Here is a 17,329-nt window from a genome sequence, read left to right on the forward strand (position 1 = left end):
ACATTTTAAAGTTTCAGATTTTATCATTAGCCATTTCTCCTCATACAGGTGTCAGTACTGTTATTACAGGATCACTGTGTGTGAGAGGAACAGTTTTTGGCCTCAACCAAAGATCACATTTACTATAAAGATGATGTAATCAGTCACATGCCCATATTTTGTTGCTCATTGAGTGATTGGGAACACCACAAGAATGGGTTTGGGAATGTCGTAAACAGCAGCTGAAATATCAGATAAACACCCTGGTTGGCTGAAACATGTACCTAAAAAGTGTAGTCAATTTTAAAGACTTAACAAATATGGAATTGATGCTTATAAAACAGGAGGGAGTAGAACAGTTGGAAATTTCAGAATGGTTTTTCACCATGTGAAGTGTAACTAGAACATTTCAGAAAACTTATCTCTAATTTGGCAAATGAATGTTTAACTGCATTAACACAAGGTAAGTGTCTTTAGTTTATATTTCCAGGTATTTTCAAATGGCTCAATATCTTGACATCTGTTGGTTTTTTTTGAACAGCTTTATTAAGGTATAATTTATATACCATATGTCATCTGACTTTTAAGTTTATATTTTCATGTGGGTTAAACAAACACTTCCTGAGTCACCAAATGTGATTTCAGATGTGTGGTTCACTGGTCAGCATTAATGGGTAGGTGGTAATTCAGACCTCCTCAACCCCTCAAGAGTAAAAATATTTTTAAGAAGTTAGAACAAAAGGAGCAAAAAAATATCCAAGTGTTATTCCATAATGTCACACAGGCCGGAGTGGTGAAGCCGAAAGCTCCCCTCATGCAAAGATCCGAGCTCTGGCTGGAGGCCTTGGCTCTGTGTGGTAGCGTCAGTCCTCGGGCGCCTAGACTCCGCCAGGCAAGCAGTAGCAGCACCGCAGCCTGCCAGGGTTGACTTGGGGCCTCCGGTCTTGTAAAGGGTCATAGAGTTTGAGGTAAAAATGCCTTTCCTTTTGTGGCCAGTCATGAGCTCTCTTTCTTTTATTTTTTCCCCTTTTAGGTATGAACTAAGTGAAAAGATGTTGTCTGCATGCAACTTACTGAAAAGTAACATAAATGACCCCAAAGCTTTGACCAGCAAGGATATGGTGAGTCTGACCTACAGACACTGTCCCCAGTCTGTACAAAGTGCCTGAGTGGACACCACCGTTAAGACACCTCTAGCCTGCCCCTGAGCTGTTGCTGCCTGCACGCTTTTCCCCCCAGACTATTCCTAGTGTGTGTGGGCAGAGTGAATATCCTGCTGCCCTGCTCTCCGGACCACCCTGTGAACGTTTCCCTCAGGCCTGGTTTCAGACCTCCTTTCTCCACCCTGTACTTTTCTTGGGAGCTGAGCATCTGCGAGGCATGTAGTTGCACATGGAAAGGAGGGCTAATTTCAGTCATTCGTCATCTTTCTGCATGTTCTGTTGCTTACAGAACCTTGTGATCTAGGGAGCAGAATCCCAGACTTTTTTAAGTTAGCCTTTGTTTTTAAGAGAAACCTATCTGGACCGAGGTCAGCATTCCTTTCAATTATGAAACTGCATATTATGTTCTGATGTGGAATGCAGGCAGTCACTATTTTTAAACCTAGAAATAACTACACTTATCTTCTCACAGCTTGAGATTCAGAAGCAAAGAGGTTGGTGGTTGCCTTAGGGAGCATGAATAGCATAACATAAGACAGATAAATGTTTCCATGGCAATGGTGAATCTGATATCCTTTACAAGTATTGCTCTCCCATGCATTGGTGACATTTAGATGTGTGGCTTCTTTCATAGGTTAGACCAGCCTTCTGGTTGACAGCTCTATTCAGTGCATTGAGAAAGTGTAGCATCTCATGTTATTTTAGATAGTAATGTGCATTTGAATCTTTGCATATTAGCAGTAGATTTAATATGAAGTTTTATTTAACTTTAAGTCCGCAGCTGGTGAGAAAGTTGATTCATAGGTCTCACGAGTTTATAGAGTTATGAAACCAAAATGTTAAGACTAGAAGGGATTTATGGAATTATCTAACGCTGGAAAGGCAAACAGTCTTCCTCATACAACAAACACAATCTGAAGAAGAATTGGTGATGGCTGGCACAGGCATGAGACGTACATGGGTGCGTGTGTCTACGAGGCCACTCTATTCTGGTCCATCCTGCTTTAACTGAGGCCCTAAAGATTACGAGTCTTGCCTGGAGTGTCAACTGCTAGTTAATGGTGGGATTAGATTATACCTATCTTAAGTACTGGTCCATGTTTTGTTTATCCCAGCTAAAGCATATTACCTTATTATATGGCATCTTTTTTTTTTTAATTATGGTATCTTCTCCTATTTGTTTATATTGCTGTAGAAACTTAAATTTATCAGAGCCAGCTGAATCTTGACATTCAAATACTGTGCTGAAAAAGGATCATGGCAATGATGTTTATAGAAGGAAATACTAAACGAAGTCCCTGGCCTGGACATGGATCTACATGTTGAACTCCATCAGTATAGACTAAGTGCCTGTCTGTGCCTTGGTCACAAATAGTAAAACCAGGAAAGGTCACTGCAATGTTAATATTTCCTACTAGGTTTAACCTGAACATAAAACTGGTGCTTTCAGACCCCAGATTTTATAGCTTTAATACACTTTTTCTTTTACCCTCCCCAAAATACTAGGTTGTGTGGTCCTCAGGGAGGACGGTACATTTTTGTAGCCCCAATTGTCAAGCATTTTGTCGGGCACATACTCCAGGATTGGTACATTGTTTTTGTTGATTGGATATGCATTCAGTAAAGAAGTGTTTAAAGTGCTGTGCTGTGAAAAGTCTCGGACTTGTGAATGATCACAATGCCAGGGCCATGTAACCATGTCAGGACACTGAATATGTAGCCATAACTGAGTTCGACACCCAGACGACATAATTTCCTTTCCTTCTGTGTGAGGCATCCAAAGAATGAAATCTGAATATGTGAAAGAGTGAGCAGAAGAAAGGAAACATTAGGTGACTTATTTCCTGGCCAGGACCCTTTTCCTCCAGTGACCCAAACTGTGATTGAATGGGATACACCTGAATAATTAGTAGCAGGAAGATAAAGAGATGGGTGTGTTCTGTAATCCCAGTTCCTCCTTTTCTATAGAAAGGAGACTACATGGGTTCTGGTGCTTTTGACATAAGCTGTCCATCTTTCTTGATTTATTTTTAAACTTTTAAAGAACAAGCAAAGCACAAATGAATGATAAACTCATATGAAAGAGGGCCCATGAAAAAAGCATTGTAGTTTTCCCCATCACCAGCACTGGCTCTGCCCAGTCTACATTGAACTTCATGTCCAAGTTTGACTTGATCATCCATGAAACAAATGCCAAGTTCATGTGTCCACAGCCTAAGGGAAAGCAAGTGGGCCTGATGACCAGATACAGATGATCCTCATGGGAAAAAGTAATTTGTTTCAGACTTGCTTTTTATTCCCTTTCTGTGGTTGAACATTTGTATTTGGGATGGAGTAGGAATTGGGTTGCCTGCATGGTTATGGCCTCCCAACGTAGTGCTGTGGAGATGCGGAAGGAGTTGAAGTTGGTCTGGACAGGAAGGAAGCAGCATAATTGTGTTAAGTAATTTCTCCTGTCCTGATTACTATGAAAGTCATTTGCAAGGCCAGCATACCTACATAATATTAATAGTTCAATAATAAATGGAGCCTGGCCTAAGTGGTTTACACGTATTGCCTCATTTGTCCTCATCACAAACACTGTGAAGGAAAGGTATTTTTATTATCCCCATTTTGCAGATGAGGAAACTGAGGCACAGAGTAAGTATTTTCCCCAGCGTCGAAGAGCTCGTCAGTAGCGGAGTCAGAACTTGAACCTCGGTGGTGTAATTCTTGCACAGTGCTATAGGCCTCTTTTACAGAAGTTACAATATGTGTGTATGTTAAAATCAGGAAGGATACTTCAGTTTGGAATTTGAGGCTTCTAACTGAGAGCTCTGGGTTTCATTAGTTGTTTTTTGAGAGCAAATTCTATTTGCACACACTTTTGACTATAAAAGGCCTGGTTTCTTAGGCTTTCAGCTAGGTCTCAGAAAGGTCTATAAATAGAAGAACTAATGGCCGATGGCTCGTTGTTTTGGCAGCGGTTCTGTCTGAACACTCTCCAGCACGAGTGGTTCCGCGTGTCCAGTCAGAAGTCAGCCATCCCAGCCATGGTGGGGGACTACATAGCCGCTTTTGAGGCCATCTCCCCAGACGTCCTGCGTCATATCATCAACATGGCGGACGGGAACGGAAACACCGCCCTCCATTACAGTGTGTCCCACTCCAACTTCGAGATTGTGAAGCTGCTCTTGGACGCTGGTACGTCGGCTGTCCCTGTCTCTTCTCTAACAGACTCGGGTTGTGATTCATTTAGAAGGAGCTGGTTGATCCACTCCCCAGTTCTGTGACCATCCTAAAAGCCTTTTCATTGCTTTCCCCCGTGATGTGGCAAGAATCGTTCTTGAGTCATTCATGGGAGGCTTGAGGTTTGAACAAAACGGGGTGACACAGATTCCAGATCTGTTTTGAAAGGAGGTGTTTGAGAATGTTCTTGCTGCAGTTTAGCTGTGTTCAGATGAGTTGTATCCCTGGTAACACACGTGACTCATGTTCCTGCCTGAGCTGAATCATGCAGGCTTGGTGGGTTCACTCTCAAGAGGCAGAATGCTGCTCCTGGGGCCAGAGTCAAAGCTTTAGTGTTTGTGAGCTGCTCTCTTTGTCCTTGTTCCATGACCCCTCTCCAGCCACCTTGCAGAGCTGTGCGGTTAGTCAAGATGGGGGCCAAGCAAAGCCACTGTAACAGATGGTGGTGGAATCAACACCATTCCCGCCAAAATACACCCTGTTCCTGGGGAATCAGCATGGAGAAAAGAAAATGTTATTCTTACATCTGAACCATAGTAACGAGAACAGTGAAAATTTTTGTCAGTAATTGGAATTTGCCATTCCAGAATATAGCCAGTGGATGTATTAAACATGGAGCGAGGGGGTGGCACATAGAAGGGTCCCCTTGCGACATAGTGAGCTGTCAACTTTTTGCTCAGATGGAACGGCCCTGTGATACATTGAGTCTCTAAATCACTTTTATTTTTGAAATACATATTTTTACTTCTAGTGTAACTGATACAGAATTCACAGTACCTCAGTCTAATTAATGAGAACACAATGTGAACATCTGATTTAGAATATGCGATACAATTGTCCAATTTTCCCATTCTGCTTCTTGACCCAACTGTCCAATTTTTTTCTGCTCTGTTTTGGAGATGTTGGATTAAGGCACAGAAGAAACCAAACAGATTTATCTTTTTTTTTTTTCTCTTCTAAGTTTGCTTGTCCCCAGTTTAGGGGCCATGTTAGGATAAAACTGTTTCCAGCTTAAAGGAAGGAATTCCAAGCCTCCTTCCTTTCAGACTTTCCAGACTATAAACAGAGCTGGTGATACTGTCAGCCGGAGTTACTGTTTAAACAGAGAAGTGGATAATATCCAGGAAAGCTAAGAACAAGATTTCAGGATTGCCCCTGAAAGTAACAGTTTAATCTACCCTTAGAAAATTTGCATGGACAAGACATTTTGGTAAATTAAACTATTTTAATTCCATTGTTGGGTGGCTTTGGTTAATCACTTTTCTGGATTTACTTCACTCTTTACTGCTCACCATTATAGACTGAGATTCTGGCTTCGTAAAGCATGTTTGTGAATCTAGGATACTAGCAGCAACAGAGAAGAGGCGAATGCCAAAGAAACTGAGGAGCCTCAAAGACCATGTCTGCTCACCCGCTTCTCCATCAGACAACTTTTTTCTTTTCTTTTTCCTTTTCTACGTTAAAAAATAACGCACTACTGTAAATGCCCTTATGTCCCTAGTATGCAGTTGTTTTAGAACTCAAGAACGTTTTCACGGTACCTTCTCTTCTCACTCCCAATGATGGAAGCACCCTAAGCATTTTAATTATATCTGGTCACACATAAAAAGCTTCTTTCCTGCACTCTCCATTCCTTTCATTTTATTAGCAAGTGCTGAAGGAATTTTAAAAGGCCTGGAGGATAATTTAGGCCCCGAAGACTCCTTAAGAATTACAGGACTAGAAAAGGTCTGGGTTATTGGATCTGGGAGTCCCTGACAGTCTCTAAGGGACTTAACTGCAGTTGCTGTCAGACCACGATTCCTAGAGCTGCGTGTCGTGTGATTGGAATTCTGCTTCCAAGGGCCCCAAACGAGTCAGAGCAGCAAACTCAGGGTCTCAGAGTGAGCAGTGGTTTATGAGTGGGGAACGCCATATTCAGTGTTCCCTACGTAAACCTTTACAAATCCTTCTTTCCCTCGTAGCTCTCACCTCCTTCTTCACTCCAGAATGGTGATTTCCTAGACGCAGATTAGTGTCTAGATCCCACGTTATTGTTTATTCTTCAAAGCATTACTTAGAACAGCCTCCCAGACCTCCAGGCTGTTGCGGTTCAACCACCAGTTGCAAACAAGAGGTGCTGTGAGAGCTTGCTGTCGTTTCTCACGAAATAGAAAAAAATTTTTTTCTTTGGTTTGGTATGAAACATCTCTCACATTTCCTTCTGAGTCACTCCGGGACTTTGACTACCTAAGGCCATTTCACTGGGCTTTTCTAAACTCCATACCTTTAGTTCATGGGGACAACTGATGCTGTTAGGAGATGGCTCCTCCCTAAAGAGACTCGTGTCTTTGCAGATGTATGTAACGTGGACCACCAGAACAAGGCGGGGTATACCCCCATCATGCTGGCAGCCCTCGCCGCTGTGGAAGCAGAGAAGGACATGCGAGTTGTGGAAGAACTCTTTGCCTGTGGGGACGTGAACGCCAAAGCCAGCCAGGTGAACGCGCTTGCTTCCAGGGTTTGTGCTGGCTGATGCAGCTCTGACCTGCACGGGTGGCCCTGCCGTGCTCTCGCCACTCAGCACGGTCCATGCGGCTGCCCGGTGGTCCTCATGACCACACACACCAAGGAAACACTGGCTTAACTTCACATTGGAAACTTCTCCCTCCATTGCCTTGCGTTCTCTCTGGAGTAGTGTGCGTGTAGACCATGGGTCAGCCTGCCTGTAAGTGACTAGGGATCCCCACCGTCTACCTGGTGACCACTGTTTCCTGACTGTCTCCATGTTATAGCATCTTCATGCCCGGCACAGAGTGCCTCTCATCCAGATGTGTTAAGGTTGACTTGTGACCATCTTCTGAACTTTCTAGCTCCTTGCTGTCATGAGACAGATCCTCCAAGCTAAAAGGAAAAATTAACTCATTACTTTATGGTCTTACTTATTAGCTCATAGCTCACGAGAAACTAGTTTTTCCAATGCCTTTCCACCACTGGGCCCCAAGTAATTCCATGTCCACGTTTTCCCCTGTCATCACTCTCCCTCCTCCCCTTCCCCCGGCACAGCCCCACTGCAGGTCACACACTGCCAGCCCAGCATGTGCTTCTGAAGTCCGCTGTCATTTCTTCCCACAGGCAGGACAGACAGCCCTCATGCTGGCTGTCAGTCATGGGCGGATAGACATGGTGAAGGGCCTGCTGGCCTGTGGGGCTGACGTCAACATCCAGGACGACGAGGGCTCCACCGCCCTGATGTGTGCCAGCGAGCACGGGCACGTGGAGATCGTCAAGCTGCTGCTGGCCCAGCCAGGCTGCAATGGCCACCTGGAGGACAACGTAAGCTGTCTCCAATGGTCCTGCAGGCCTCTGGCCTGGACACAGTTTGAGGGGGGTGTTCTGTGAGTGCTGCTTGACCAGGGGAGAGAACAAATCCTCCTTTATTCTCCTCAGGGATTTGTGCTGCCATCCAGGCCACTTCCCTTCACAGCCCAGCGTGGTAGCATTTACTGTTTGCAAACTAATTCTCCCATTAACTAAAGCCAAAGGCAGAAAGATAAATAGGCCTCACCCCAAAATTTATAAAAGGAAGAAGGTGATGGGTATGTACGAGAACCAGTATACTGAAGTGGAATAAACAGATTTACAATACAGAATCAAATGTAGTAGGCAGTGTAGGCAACTAATGGGTGCACTACGAAGAGAGGACCAGGCCCCTGGTCCATTTGGAAACCCTTCACCGGGGCCCATCAGAGTAAATAATTTGTGACATTTTATCAGCTAGGGGATCCGGACTATCTTGGCTTCTTTTCAGCACATCTTCACACCCCTCCTTGGGCTGTTCCCATCATCGTCACTCTCATCTCCTTCCTCTCCCCGTTCCCAAGCTGTCCCATTCCCAGATAACCCCTTGACTGGAAAACATTCCAAGGAAACCTGCTGCTCTGGATGTCTCCAGACCAAAGGGGAGGAGTACCAATAGGTCACAGCACAGGAACTAACATTTAGGTGGCGACATGGTCCAAAGGTCCAAAGGTCCCAGAGGTCTGGCTGGGTTGGTTCTGTTTTTGAAAGTTTATCTCTGTGGAGCACAGGTTTGGACCAGAGCTTCCATCAGCCCCAAACACTAAAAGGCTAGAGGGAAAACATCCCCCTTTGCACTAAACTTGAGATCCTCGTGGGCTCACGCCAACAGGAAGAGCAAATCAGTGCAGGTATTTACTGGCAGGAAGGACTGACTGGTTTCTGCAGTTGCAGTGACCTCCCCAGGAGCACGTGAGCTGCGGCTGCACCAGATTCCCTTTACTTCCACTGTAGCAGAGGGCCAGTTTCCAACTTCTCTTTCCTTAAGAACAGTCTGTGTTTCGTGTGCCTTGTTTTTTGTTTGTTTGCTTTTACTTCTACTGTTAGCAAAGAACAGCTGGTAGATCTAATAATAAGAGGCCATTGCGCCACAGCAGCTTCCAAAAATCCTGGTTCCCTCTGCCCGTTGTCTGCTTCCTTATCCTTAAAGGAACGGGAGGGCATCCAGCTGACCTCCAGAAGAAAAGTAACTCCCAGAATTCAGAGTGGGAGGGAGGGACCATAAGGTTCAAACCACACACAAATTGTTTCCTGCTGCTGGTGACCAGAAGGGCATCCTTATTCCAAGACTAGACAGAAAATAAGTTGTGCTGTTTTTTGTCTTTTTATTGTTACTACTTTTGATTGAGGTACAGTTGATGTCCAGTATGCTATATTTGTCCTGATGCATCTTTATATCCATCTAAGTTCCTGCATCTTAATGGAAAGCAAACATTTAACTGAACATTTTTCTTTCCCATATTTAGTGTTTCCCCTCGTATTTCCATCAGATACATTTCTGCAAGGCAGCAGGATGTGGTGCTTACATGTAGATGTGACTCGGAACATACTACAGGGGTGGTTAGGGCTGTAGGATCAGCTCCCTCCCCAAGAGGAAAGTTCAGAGATCCTTGGCAGATTGCAGGGCGTCAAAGCAGACACCACACTACTTGACCGCTTGTTTGTAATTATAAGGAAAAAAAAAAAAACTAAATTATGTTTCTACCCCCTACCTTCGCCTCCTGCCCCCTGCTGGTGGGCAGCCTGCTTTTGTTGAGGCTGCATGGTGTGCAGACCTACACACTAAGTACCATGAGGCAACAACAAAGGCAATAATGGGGTGATTCTTGTCTGAGGGCAGGGTAGGGGCTGTGCCTCTGTCATCCTTGTACCCTTCAGGCTTAGCACCTAGAAGTCCAGAAATGTTTCCTAAAAGACTGAACAAATGGCTAGATTGGGGAACCTTATCTAATTGAAAGAGTTTTGTGTTGTTACCTTTTGGGCTACCTGGAAGTTTGAGAAACCCAACCTAGCTTTCTCTTTTCATCTCCTCTTAAGGACGGCAGCACCGCGCTCTCAATAGCCCTGGAGGCGGGACACAAGGACATCGCCGTTCTGCTGTATGCCCACATCAACTTCGTGAAAGCCCAGTCTCCGGTCAGTGTTGTGCACTTGGCACTTGTAAACAGGCTAAAAGCCACCAGACTAGTGGGCCCCCTTCCTCGGGGAGTTGACAGGAGATACAGGTTTTATAATGATTCTGAAAATCAAGGTTTTAGTCCGGAACTTAAGAATTCATCAATTTTGCCCCGCCCAGAAGGCCAGGAGTGCTCATGGTTATTAGCACAGCAGAGGCTGGATGCCTGCTTGTCCTCACGCCCTCCCAGGGAGAGTTTCTTCTGGACAGAATTATGCAAATGGCACATCTTGAGCCCATGAATACATGTCGCCGTCCTGGCATTTTTCTTAAAGCAGGCAGTGGGCAGCAGCCTGTGGTCCCGGAGCTCACTCTGGGAGGAAGGTTGACTTCCCAGGACAGCTGGACGCGGCACTGCCGAGCCCGCTGGCCCCCGAGCTGCTCCTGCTGGTGGACTGTGTGCCGTGTTCCAGCTCTCCTCGCTCTGGCTTATAGGTGGTGCTCAGCTCTGGCTGACCAAGTCCCTGTGTCACAGGGGGCACATCTACCTGAGGTCACTAATTAACCCCCAGTTTCTTTTCCTTTCCTGGTCTCTAGGGCACCCCTAGGCTTGGAAGGAAGACATCTCCTGGTCCCACCCACCGAGGTTCATTTGATTGATTATGTGCAAATACCGTCCATTTGCATGCCACCGCCAAGCTGCTAATTGTTCCCGTTGGGCTGACAGGTACTGCATGTATTTTGTGCCTGAGCTCACCAGCAAACAGAACGCATAAAGCCCAGGGCTGAAGGCTGGAGCTGCCACAGTGGAAGCTGAGCCAGCAGGAGATTGCTGGCCAGGCACACACGCCTCCCTTCTGGCCATCTTCTGTCTGTGTAGGGCACACTTGCTGTGGAGTCTCTGCTCCGTTATGTACAGTTGTAGGAAAGAGTAACCTGATCTGAGCGGGCAACTTCTGTTCCTTCTCTCCACCCCCCTACCAGTGCTGAGAAGTATCAGGTTCTCACCGACATGGTGTTTTTAAACTTTCCTACAAGTATTTATATTTACTAAACGTGGAACCATTGGAAAGCTCTTTGAAAATTCCATTCCAGGATGGTTTTGTTGATTTTTCTTTTGTCTTTATTATTTTAAAGTAAGGAAGTTGAGATGACTTTGATCATAGGTGAATTGGGCCTGGGCTGGTTTCTGGTATAAAAATAAAAGTTGAAACTCTCAAAAAGTTTAAAACTTAACAAAAGGAAGTCTTTTCAGTTGGTTTTATCTAGGTGGATGCATTACATGACGTTTTATGTAAAGGGTATCTATATAAAATTGATGCAGTATTTTCAACTTTTATATTCCATAGTAATTAAAGACGTGAAGAACGACGTAACATTACCATATTTTTATTAATAATTGCACAACTCTGTATCTAATGATAAAAGTGGAATTGTGTTAGAGAAATTGGCTATATATTTGCCTCTAGAGAAACATAGTATAGTTCTCCACGTATTTATGGATTCCTTTATCCCATGTCACATTTGCTTTGGTCTTGTATGTATTTAAATGTTTGAAGTGCCTTAGACTCTTGCCATATTTTCAAAATAAAATTTCATTAAGCTCTTTTGCTTGTCCCTGCTTCATCTCTGACAGCCGTCTGCCCCGATCCTATTGACTTACAGCAGTGACAGCAAGAGCTGATGGATGGAGTGCGTGGGTAGGGTGAGTGCCCAGTCCAGTGGTCCAGGGCTCCGACAAGAGGAGACGTCTTCTGAGAGAACTACTCCGTTTCCAGCTCTGCTCATTACTCAGGTTGCACGTCATGAGTCTGAAATTTAAGACCTAATTAGGCAAACAGTTCATCAGACAGGTAACCTCCAAGTTAACTCCTGAGCTAACTCTTCTCAGGTGCAGAAGCACTGGTCCTTGACTCTGATTTGGCGGCAGCTGCTGGGTGACTGGTTGAAACCTGAAGTGATGAGAAAGGAAAGATGAAGCCAGACAGACTTTTTTTTTAAATTAATTTTTATTGGAGTATAGTTGCTTTATAATATTGTGTTAGTTTCTGCGGTACAGCAAAGTGAATCAGTTATATGTATACAGATATCCCCTCTTTTTTAGATTTCCTTCCCATTTAGGTCACCACAGGGCATTAAGTAGAGTTCCCTGTGCTATACAGTAGGTTCTCATTAGTTATCTAGTTTATACATAGTAGTGTATATGTGTCAATCCCAGTGTCCCATTTATCCCACCCCACTCCCGGAGAGACTTTTTTATTTCAGCGTGCTGTTGGCCCAACAGCACCTGTTTTCAAGTCCTTTTTAAAAAGTAAAGGGGATTGATTCCTTTTCATTTAAAATGAAGAAGTATGGCAGCAAAAATGCAAGCTAGGTGTTTTGGCACAGTTGCTGGTGGTGAACTTTAACCTGGGCCGTTTGTGAGAGCCAGGTGCGTTGGAGAAATATCACTGAGGCTTTTCTTAAGCCTCTCTTTCCTTTCTTCCTCTCCTGCCTTCTTTCATTTATTCACTCATTGAGTTTGAGAAAGAGGCCAGAGAATAGATTTTTCCAACAGGTGTGTCATCACAGTGCTGGCTCAGGAACTCCTGTTTCATGGGCTCAGAGGTTTGCATCTTTAGAGAACTTGGAACTGTGAAAAGAGTGCTGGCAATTCAGGCCAACCTTGGGTGGTAACAGATGCTCTCCCAGTACGGTTCCAGGGCCTCTGGGGCAGAGGGGCCGTCCTCCTTCATGACCCGTCAAAGTGAGGTCACAGCTATCTGGAGTCATGAGTGTCTCTTTCCCTCCCAGAGCAGATCTGCTAGTTCTGGGATCTGGGCTAAATTTCGGTTCAGATAGTTATTCAAACCCAAGTTCCTTCAGACCTGAAATAGCACAATAAATTAAAGCAGAAGAGTTTGTGTTTGAAGAAAAGTGGGGCTGTGAGTTTTCTGCCCCTTAACGACATGACACGCCTTTTTGAGCAAGGAGGGCTGTATCTCAGGTGGTTTGCAGTCCTGGGAATTTTCTTTGTTCCATTTGAGAAAAGAAGGCATTCATATCATCCATGCATGAGAAAATGAATTCCTACATCTGCGTGGTGCATTTCGGATTTCTTGTGCTAAGTTTTGCAAAAGAAAATGAGTGCTTGTTTTATTGTGGAATGAGGAATTTAAGGAGCTAACTTCTGGATAGCATATGCTGGCTTGTGCCTTGTTTGCTCTCCTAACTCTGGGCACTTGGAATGCTTTTTATCTTGGGATCTTGGCACACTATAAAAACCAGTCTGACTCTCCCCATTGGTACAGCTGTGATTTATTGAGGCACAAGTCCTTAAAGGGATTTGTGGTAGGAGGCTTGGGCAAGGTCCCCAAGTGAGGCTGGCATAGGGCTGGAGACTCCTGAGTTTATTTTCCAGCTTAAGTGAAGAGAAGGGTAAACCTTTAAGTGACAGAGAGCCAATTTCCCAGACACCCTTGCCCTGGAAATTTGGAAGCTGAAGGCCAGAATCCTCCCCAAGACAAAAGGAGTAGAGCAATGGGAACCTTGAGACTTCAGTGTTAAAGAAAGTAAAACTGACCACTTGTCCTGCCACCATTATGACTAAATGGACTAAATCCTGTATTTACTCTGGGGGAGGAGGCCTTGCTCTTGGCAGTAGTCCCCCAAATACATGAAGTGTTGGGCCCTTACCTGTGAGCTGCCAGTACGCTAATGAGAACAATGTATCCCAGGCTTTTGTAACAGTGAAATACTGCAGATATGTAACAGCCCTTGCAGATAGAATCAGGTAAGAAAACTGCTATTTTTTCCCTCAAAGGAAATAACATTTCTATGAGTCCTTTCGGGGTGCACGGAGCCTGCTGCAAGTAGAGATAGTTTTGTTTTTGTGAGGCTTTTGTGTGAGCGATCCTCTTCACAGCATGGGTAAGAATTTCACGAGGGAGCTGCTGAAAATGCAAATTCTGAGCCCCACCCTGAGGATTCTGATTCTTAAGGTCTGGGAATCTGTATTGTTAACCAAGCATCCCGGGTGTTTCTTAATGTGGCCTTTGGTCCACACAGAGAATGTCATTATTCCTGAATTACGAGATGCCGTTCCTATGTTCTTTTCCAAACAAGTTAGGTGGGGTGGGGAGAGCTATAACGAAACAGGAAACATGACATTTAATCATTTATCTTTGCGTGTGTATAGTCCTTGTGTGGCATTTTTCCATGTTCAGTGGCGTTTCTGCATCTCCTGGAGTGGTCATTTCCAGAAGGCCAGGAGTCGGGGCTGCCCTGGATCCATTTTCTGTGTTTGCGGGACAGGAGGAGGCGTGGGCGGCTCCGTACGTGAGTGACAGCAGTTAAGCAGGCAGACGGTTCTTGGAGTATTTTCCTAAGTTAATCTTTTCCTTCCCCACTTCCTCGTGAAGCAAGACTATTACCGCACAGGAAGAAGAAGGTCATGGCCTGTTGCTTTGGCTTTGGAATAAGGACCATTTTCTATTTTCTTTTTTACTGAAAGCACGATTCTTTTTGAGCCCTGGGCCTTAGCCAGAGACTATTTGGTGCTACTTTCTGCCATAAGGAAATTACTAATCATATGTTTACTCTGTACTTATTCAGCATGGCTGTAATTTAGAAGCCAACTGATCATAAAAATATATTTAAAGTACATTTTGTTAAAGATGATCACCGCAAAGGGATGTCGCCGAACCGCTGGTCACAGTGTTCCCGAGCTTACACACACTTGCCCTCCCTCCCCGACAAAGTCATGGCTCTTTCCCATGGGGAGGAGTTGGGAGGTCACATCAGCTCTTTAAGGGTGAAAGATGGGGTTAGTCAGCACTTGTATTGGTGTCCCTGAGATGCCTGGGGGCCCGAATTCTGGCTTTTGTAGAGAAGCTGGAAAGCAAAGTACCATGTTTTACGGGTGCACGCTTGTACAGATATGTCTGATTTTGAGGACATTTGGGGGAAGAGCTGGCATTTAGGAAACAAGCTGCCCACTGCCTCTCCATTAAGACCTTTGATGATTTCACAGGCAAGGGAATGGAAAAAAATCTCCCTAATTTTCAGATACTGGAAGCTGCATAAGAAATATTCCTAAGACCAAACGGCAATCTTGTATCTTGGACAAAATAAGTTTTACACTTGTTCCCCATTCCCTAACCCAGAAAGATCCACTTAGCCCAGCCCTAGAGCTACCTGGAAGGGTGAGGCTGCATGATGGGGAAGAAGAGAAAACACCTGAACTGCAGGTGGGCAGGAGCTGCTTTGCGCAGTGGTATCAGGCAGCTCAGCGCTGGAAAGGGTGGCTGTCGGGAACCCCACGCCAGCAGGGCGGGCCACTTATTTTTCATGTGTCAGGCAGCAGAGATTCTGGCTCTGATTCCATCTGCTCTGTTATGAAATACTGAATGTGCTTAAATAAACATAATGAAGACAATACTCATTAATTAGAGTGAGTCCCTGAGAGTTCAGAGAGTTCAGCCCCTGACACACCCCACCAAACCCTGTCTGAAAAATGTCACCCCCCAGAAAAGCCAGCCCTCTGACAGGAAGCTTAGTAAGATCAGCGTTCGTGCTTGGGTTTGTAACACCTGCCAGGGCTGAGAAGTTCCAGTCCCTGGCTGCTAAATCCTAGTTGAATGAGTGAGTGTGACATGAATGAGTGTTGGAAGTCAGGGGAGGGTTCCCATTAGGAACAGGGAAGGAGATGCCTGGGAGGGGGCCTGAGCGGGGCTGGGCACCCCTGACAGCGATCCCGCCCCTAGCCTTGACGTAGCTGCTCTGTTAGGATCATTCATCAGGCTGTATACTCATGATCTGTGCACTTGCCTGTGGGTATTTTAACTTCAATATTTTTTTCATTTAAAAAAATGAGAACGTTTGTGGAAAAGGTGTCAGTTTTGTTGATCTGAAGGTCAGTAGGAACAAAGAGAGAGTGAATGTAAGACCGAGAACTCTCGGCCCTGCCAGTTCTTCTTTAATGTGAATACACAGCTTTGCACACGACCAGTATTGTGGCCCAAGCATAACCTGGAATAGGAGTCATTCAGGTTGTTTTCAGATCCTCCAGTTGTTTTTCTGGGTACTGCCCATCCACTTTTGAAGTTAAGCTTGACCATGTGACGTGCTTTGCCTATGAAACACTAGTGGAGGTGACATGACATGTGTCCATTCCAGATGGGAGCTTTCAAAGCCAGTGTGCGGTTCACCAGGTCCTCTTCCCCCTTCATGGTGATCATGGAACCAAGTGTTGAGATGGAAATCATCCTGGCTCCCCGAGGGACTGCATGGAGTCGGGTTCCATTGCCGACCTGTGTTACAGGTGTATTATGTACAATACAATGAACCTTTATTACATTGAGTTGGGGAAGTTAGGCTGTGATTTGTGACCACAGCATAACTTAGATTTTCTTTATTGATATAGAAATTGCTTCCAGGAAGTGGTGCTGCTGTAACCAAAGGGCTTAGTAGCTGATGTGTCAACAGCAAGGATACTGTCATTGGAGAATCAATCACAGAACACAGGAAGCCATTTGAATGGCTCTTTCTTAGTTTTCCCGAGAATGATAAGTACCAGTACCATCCTAGATGCACAGGAGAGAAGCTAACCCACTGCACAGATGCCTCTGGGTACTAAGGACTAGATCTCTTTGGGAAGGAAAGCCCTTACCTATGTATCTTGAAAGGCAGATTGCATCTTACACACTTGTAGTTCTCAAACTTGAGCATGCAGCAGAATCCCCAGGACGGATGGTGACGCCACATTGCTGGGCCCTCCCGAGAGTTTCTGATGCGGTATGTCTTGGAAGAGGCCCATGAAGTGGCGTTTCCAACAAGTTCCCAGGTGATGCTGTTGGTGCTGGCCTGGAGAACCACCGCTCAAGGGAAGGAGCCTTGTAAGTGCACTTGCCCTTATCTCAACCACAAGTACCTGCTGATGGGGCTCCTAAGTGTCTGTAAGTCTCTAATCTTTGTGGGGTTTTTCTTTGTTTGTTTGTTTGTTTGCAGTTTCCAGTGGCTAAGCCTTACCCTTAGGCTGCTCCCTGTGGAACTTCTGCTGCCCAATTTAAAAACTGAATTTTGCAAAGCTGTTATTGTCTAGCGGCAACTCTTTCTTTCTACAGCTTGTATAATAATGTCAAGTGTTTATAAATCCTGTATTCATCCAGAATTGGGTTTTAGAATTTGGTCAGAGGACTTCACTTGAATCACAGCAGTCTTGTAAGAAAAAATGACCCACACATGACGCTTAGAAAGAAATCTTTATTTATGCTGATGCCACTGAGTGTCTCTTTGTGTTGGCTCACTCCCTCACGAATGCTCCTTGAAAAATCACGGTCTCCTCTCCAAAACCCCGGTGAGGCATGGAGGAGCGGGTGTGCTGTGTTGCCATCTCTCAGCTGCTGCCTCTGAATTCCAGCTCTGTGTTCTTCTTCTGCCATCAGGCAGAGGCATACAATGGTTTCCCTTTACAGAGCCAGGCCAGTGGTCATCTAGACACTCATGCCAAGGTCTGAGAGACAGT

The 17,329-nt window shown here is 45.0% G+C and overlaps 1 protein-coding gene across 5 annotated transcripts in view; it reads left to right on the forward strand.

Moving 5' to 3' along the window:
* Window positions 1-11,299, forward strand: part of KANK1 (KN motif and ankyrin repeat domains 1) — a 189,369-nt gene extending 178,070 nt beyond the window's left edge. For all 5 annotated transcript variants that reach the window (XM_068552966.1, XM_068552970.1, XM_068552969.1 and 2 more), the window contains 6 exons: window positions 1,013-1,100; window positions 4,106-4,325; window positions 6,707-6,849; window positions 7,485-7,685; window positions 9,747-9,845; window positions 10,423-11,299. In XM_068552966.1, coding sequence (XP_068409067.1) covers window positions 1,013-1,100; window positions 4,106-4,325; window positions 6,707-6,849; window positions 7,485-7,685; window positions 9,747-9,845; window positions 10,423-10,485 — 814 coding nt within the window. In that variant the 3' untranslated portion in view covers window positions 10,486-11,299. The remainder of the gene's footprint in view (window positions 1-1,012; window positions 1,101-4,105; window positions 4,326-6,706; window positions 6,850-7,484; window positions 7,686-9,746; window positions 9,846-10,422) is intronic.
* The last annotated feature ends 6,030 nt before the right edge of the window (window positions 11,300-17,329 follow it).

Source organism: Eschrichtius robustus, chromosome 10 (genome assembly GCF_028021215.1).
Source record: "Eschrichtius robustus isolate mEscRob2 chromosome 10, mEscRob2.pri, whole genome shotgun sequence".
NCBI classification, from domain to species: domain Eukaryota; kingdom Metazoa; phylum Chordata; class Mammalia; order Artiodactyla; family Eschrichtiidae; genus Eschrichtius; species Eschrichtius robustus.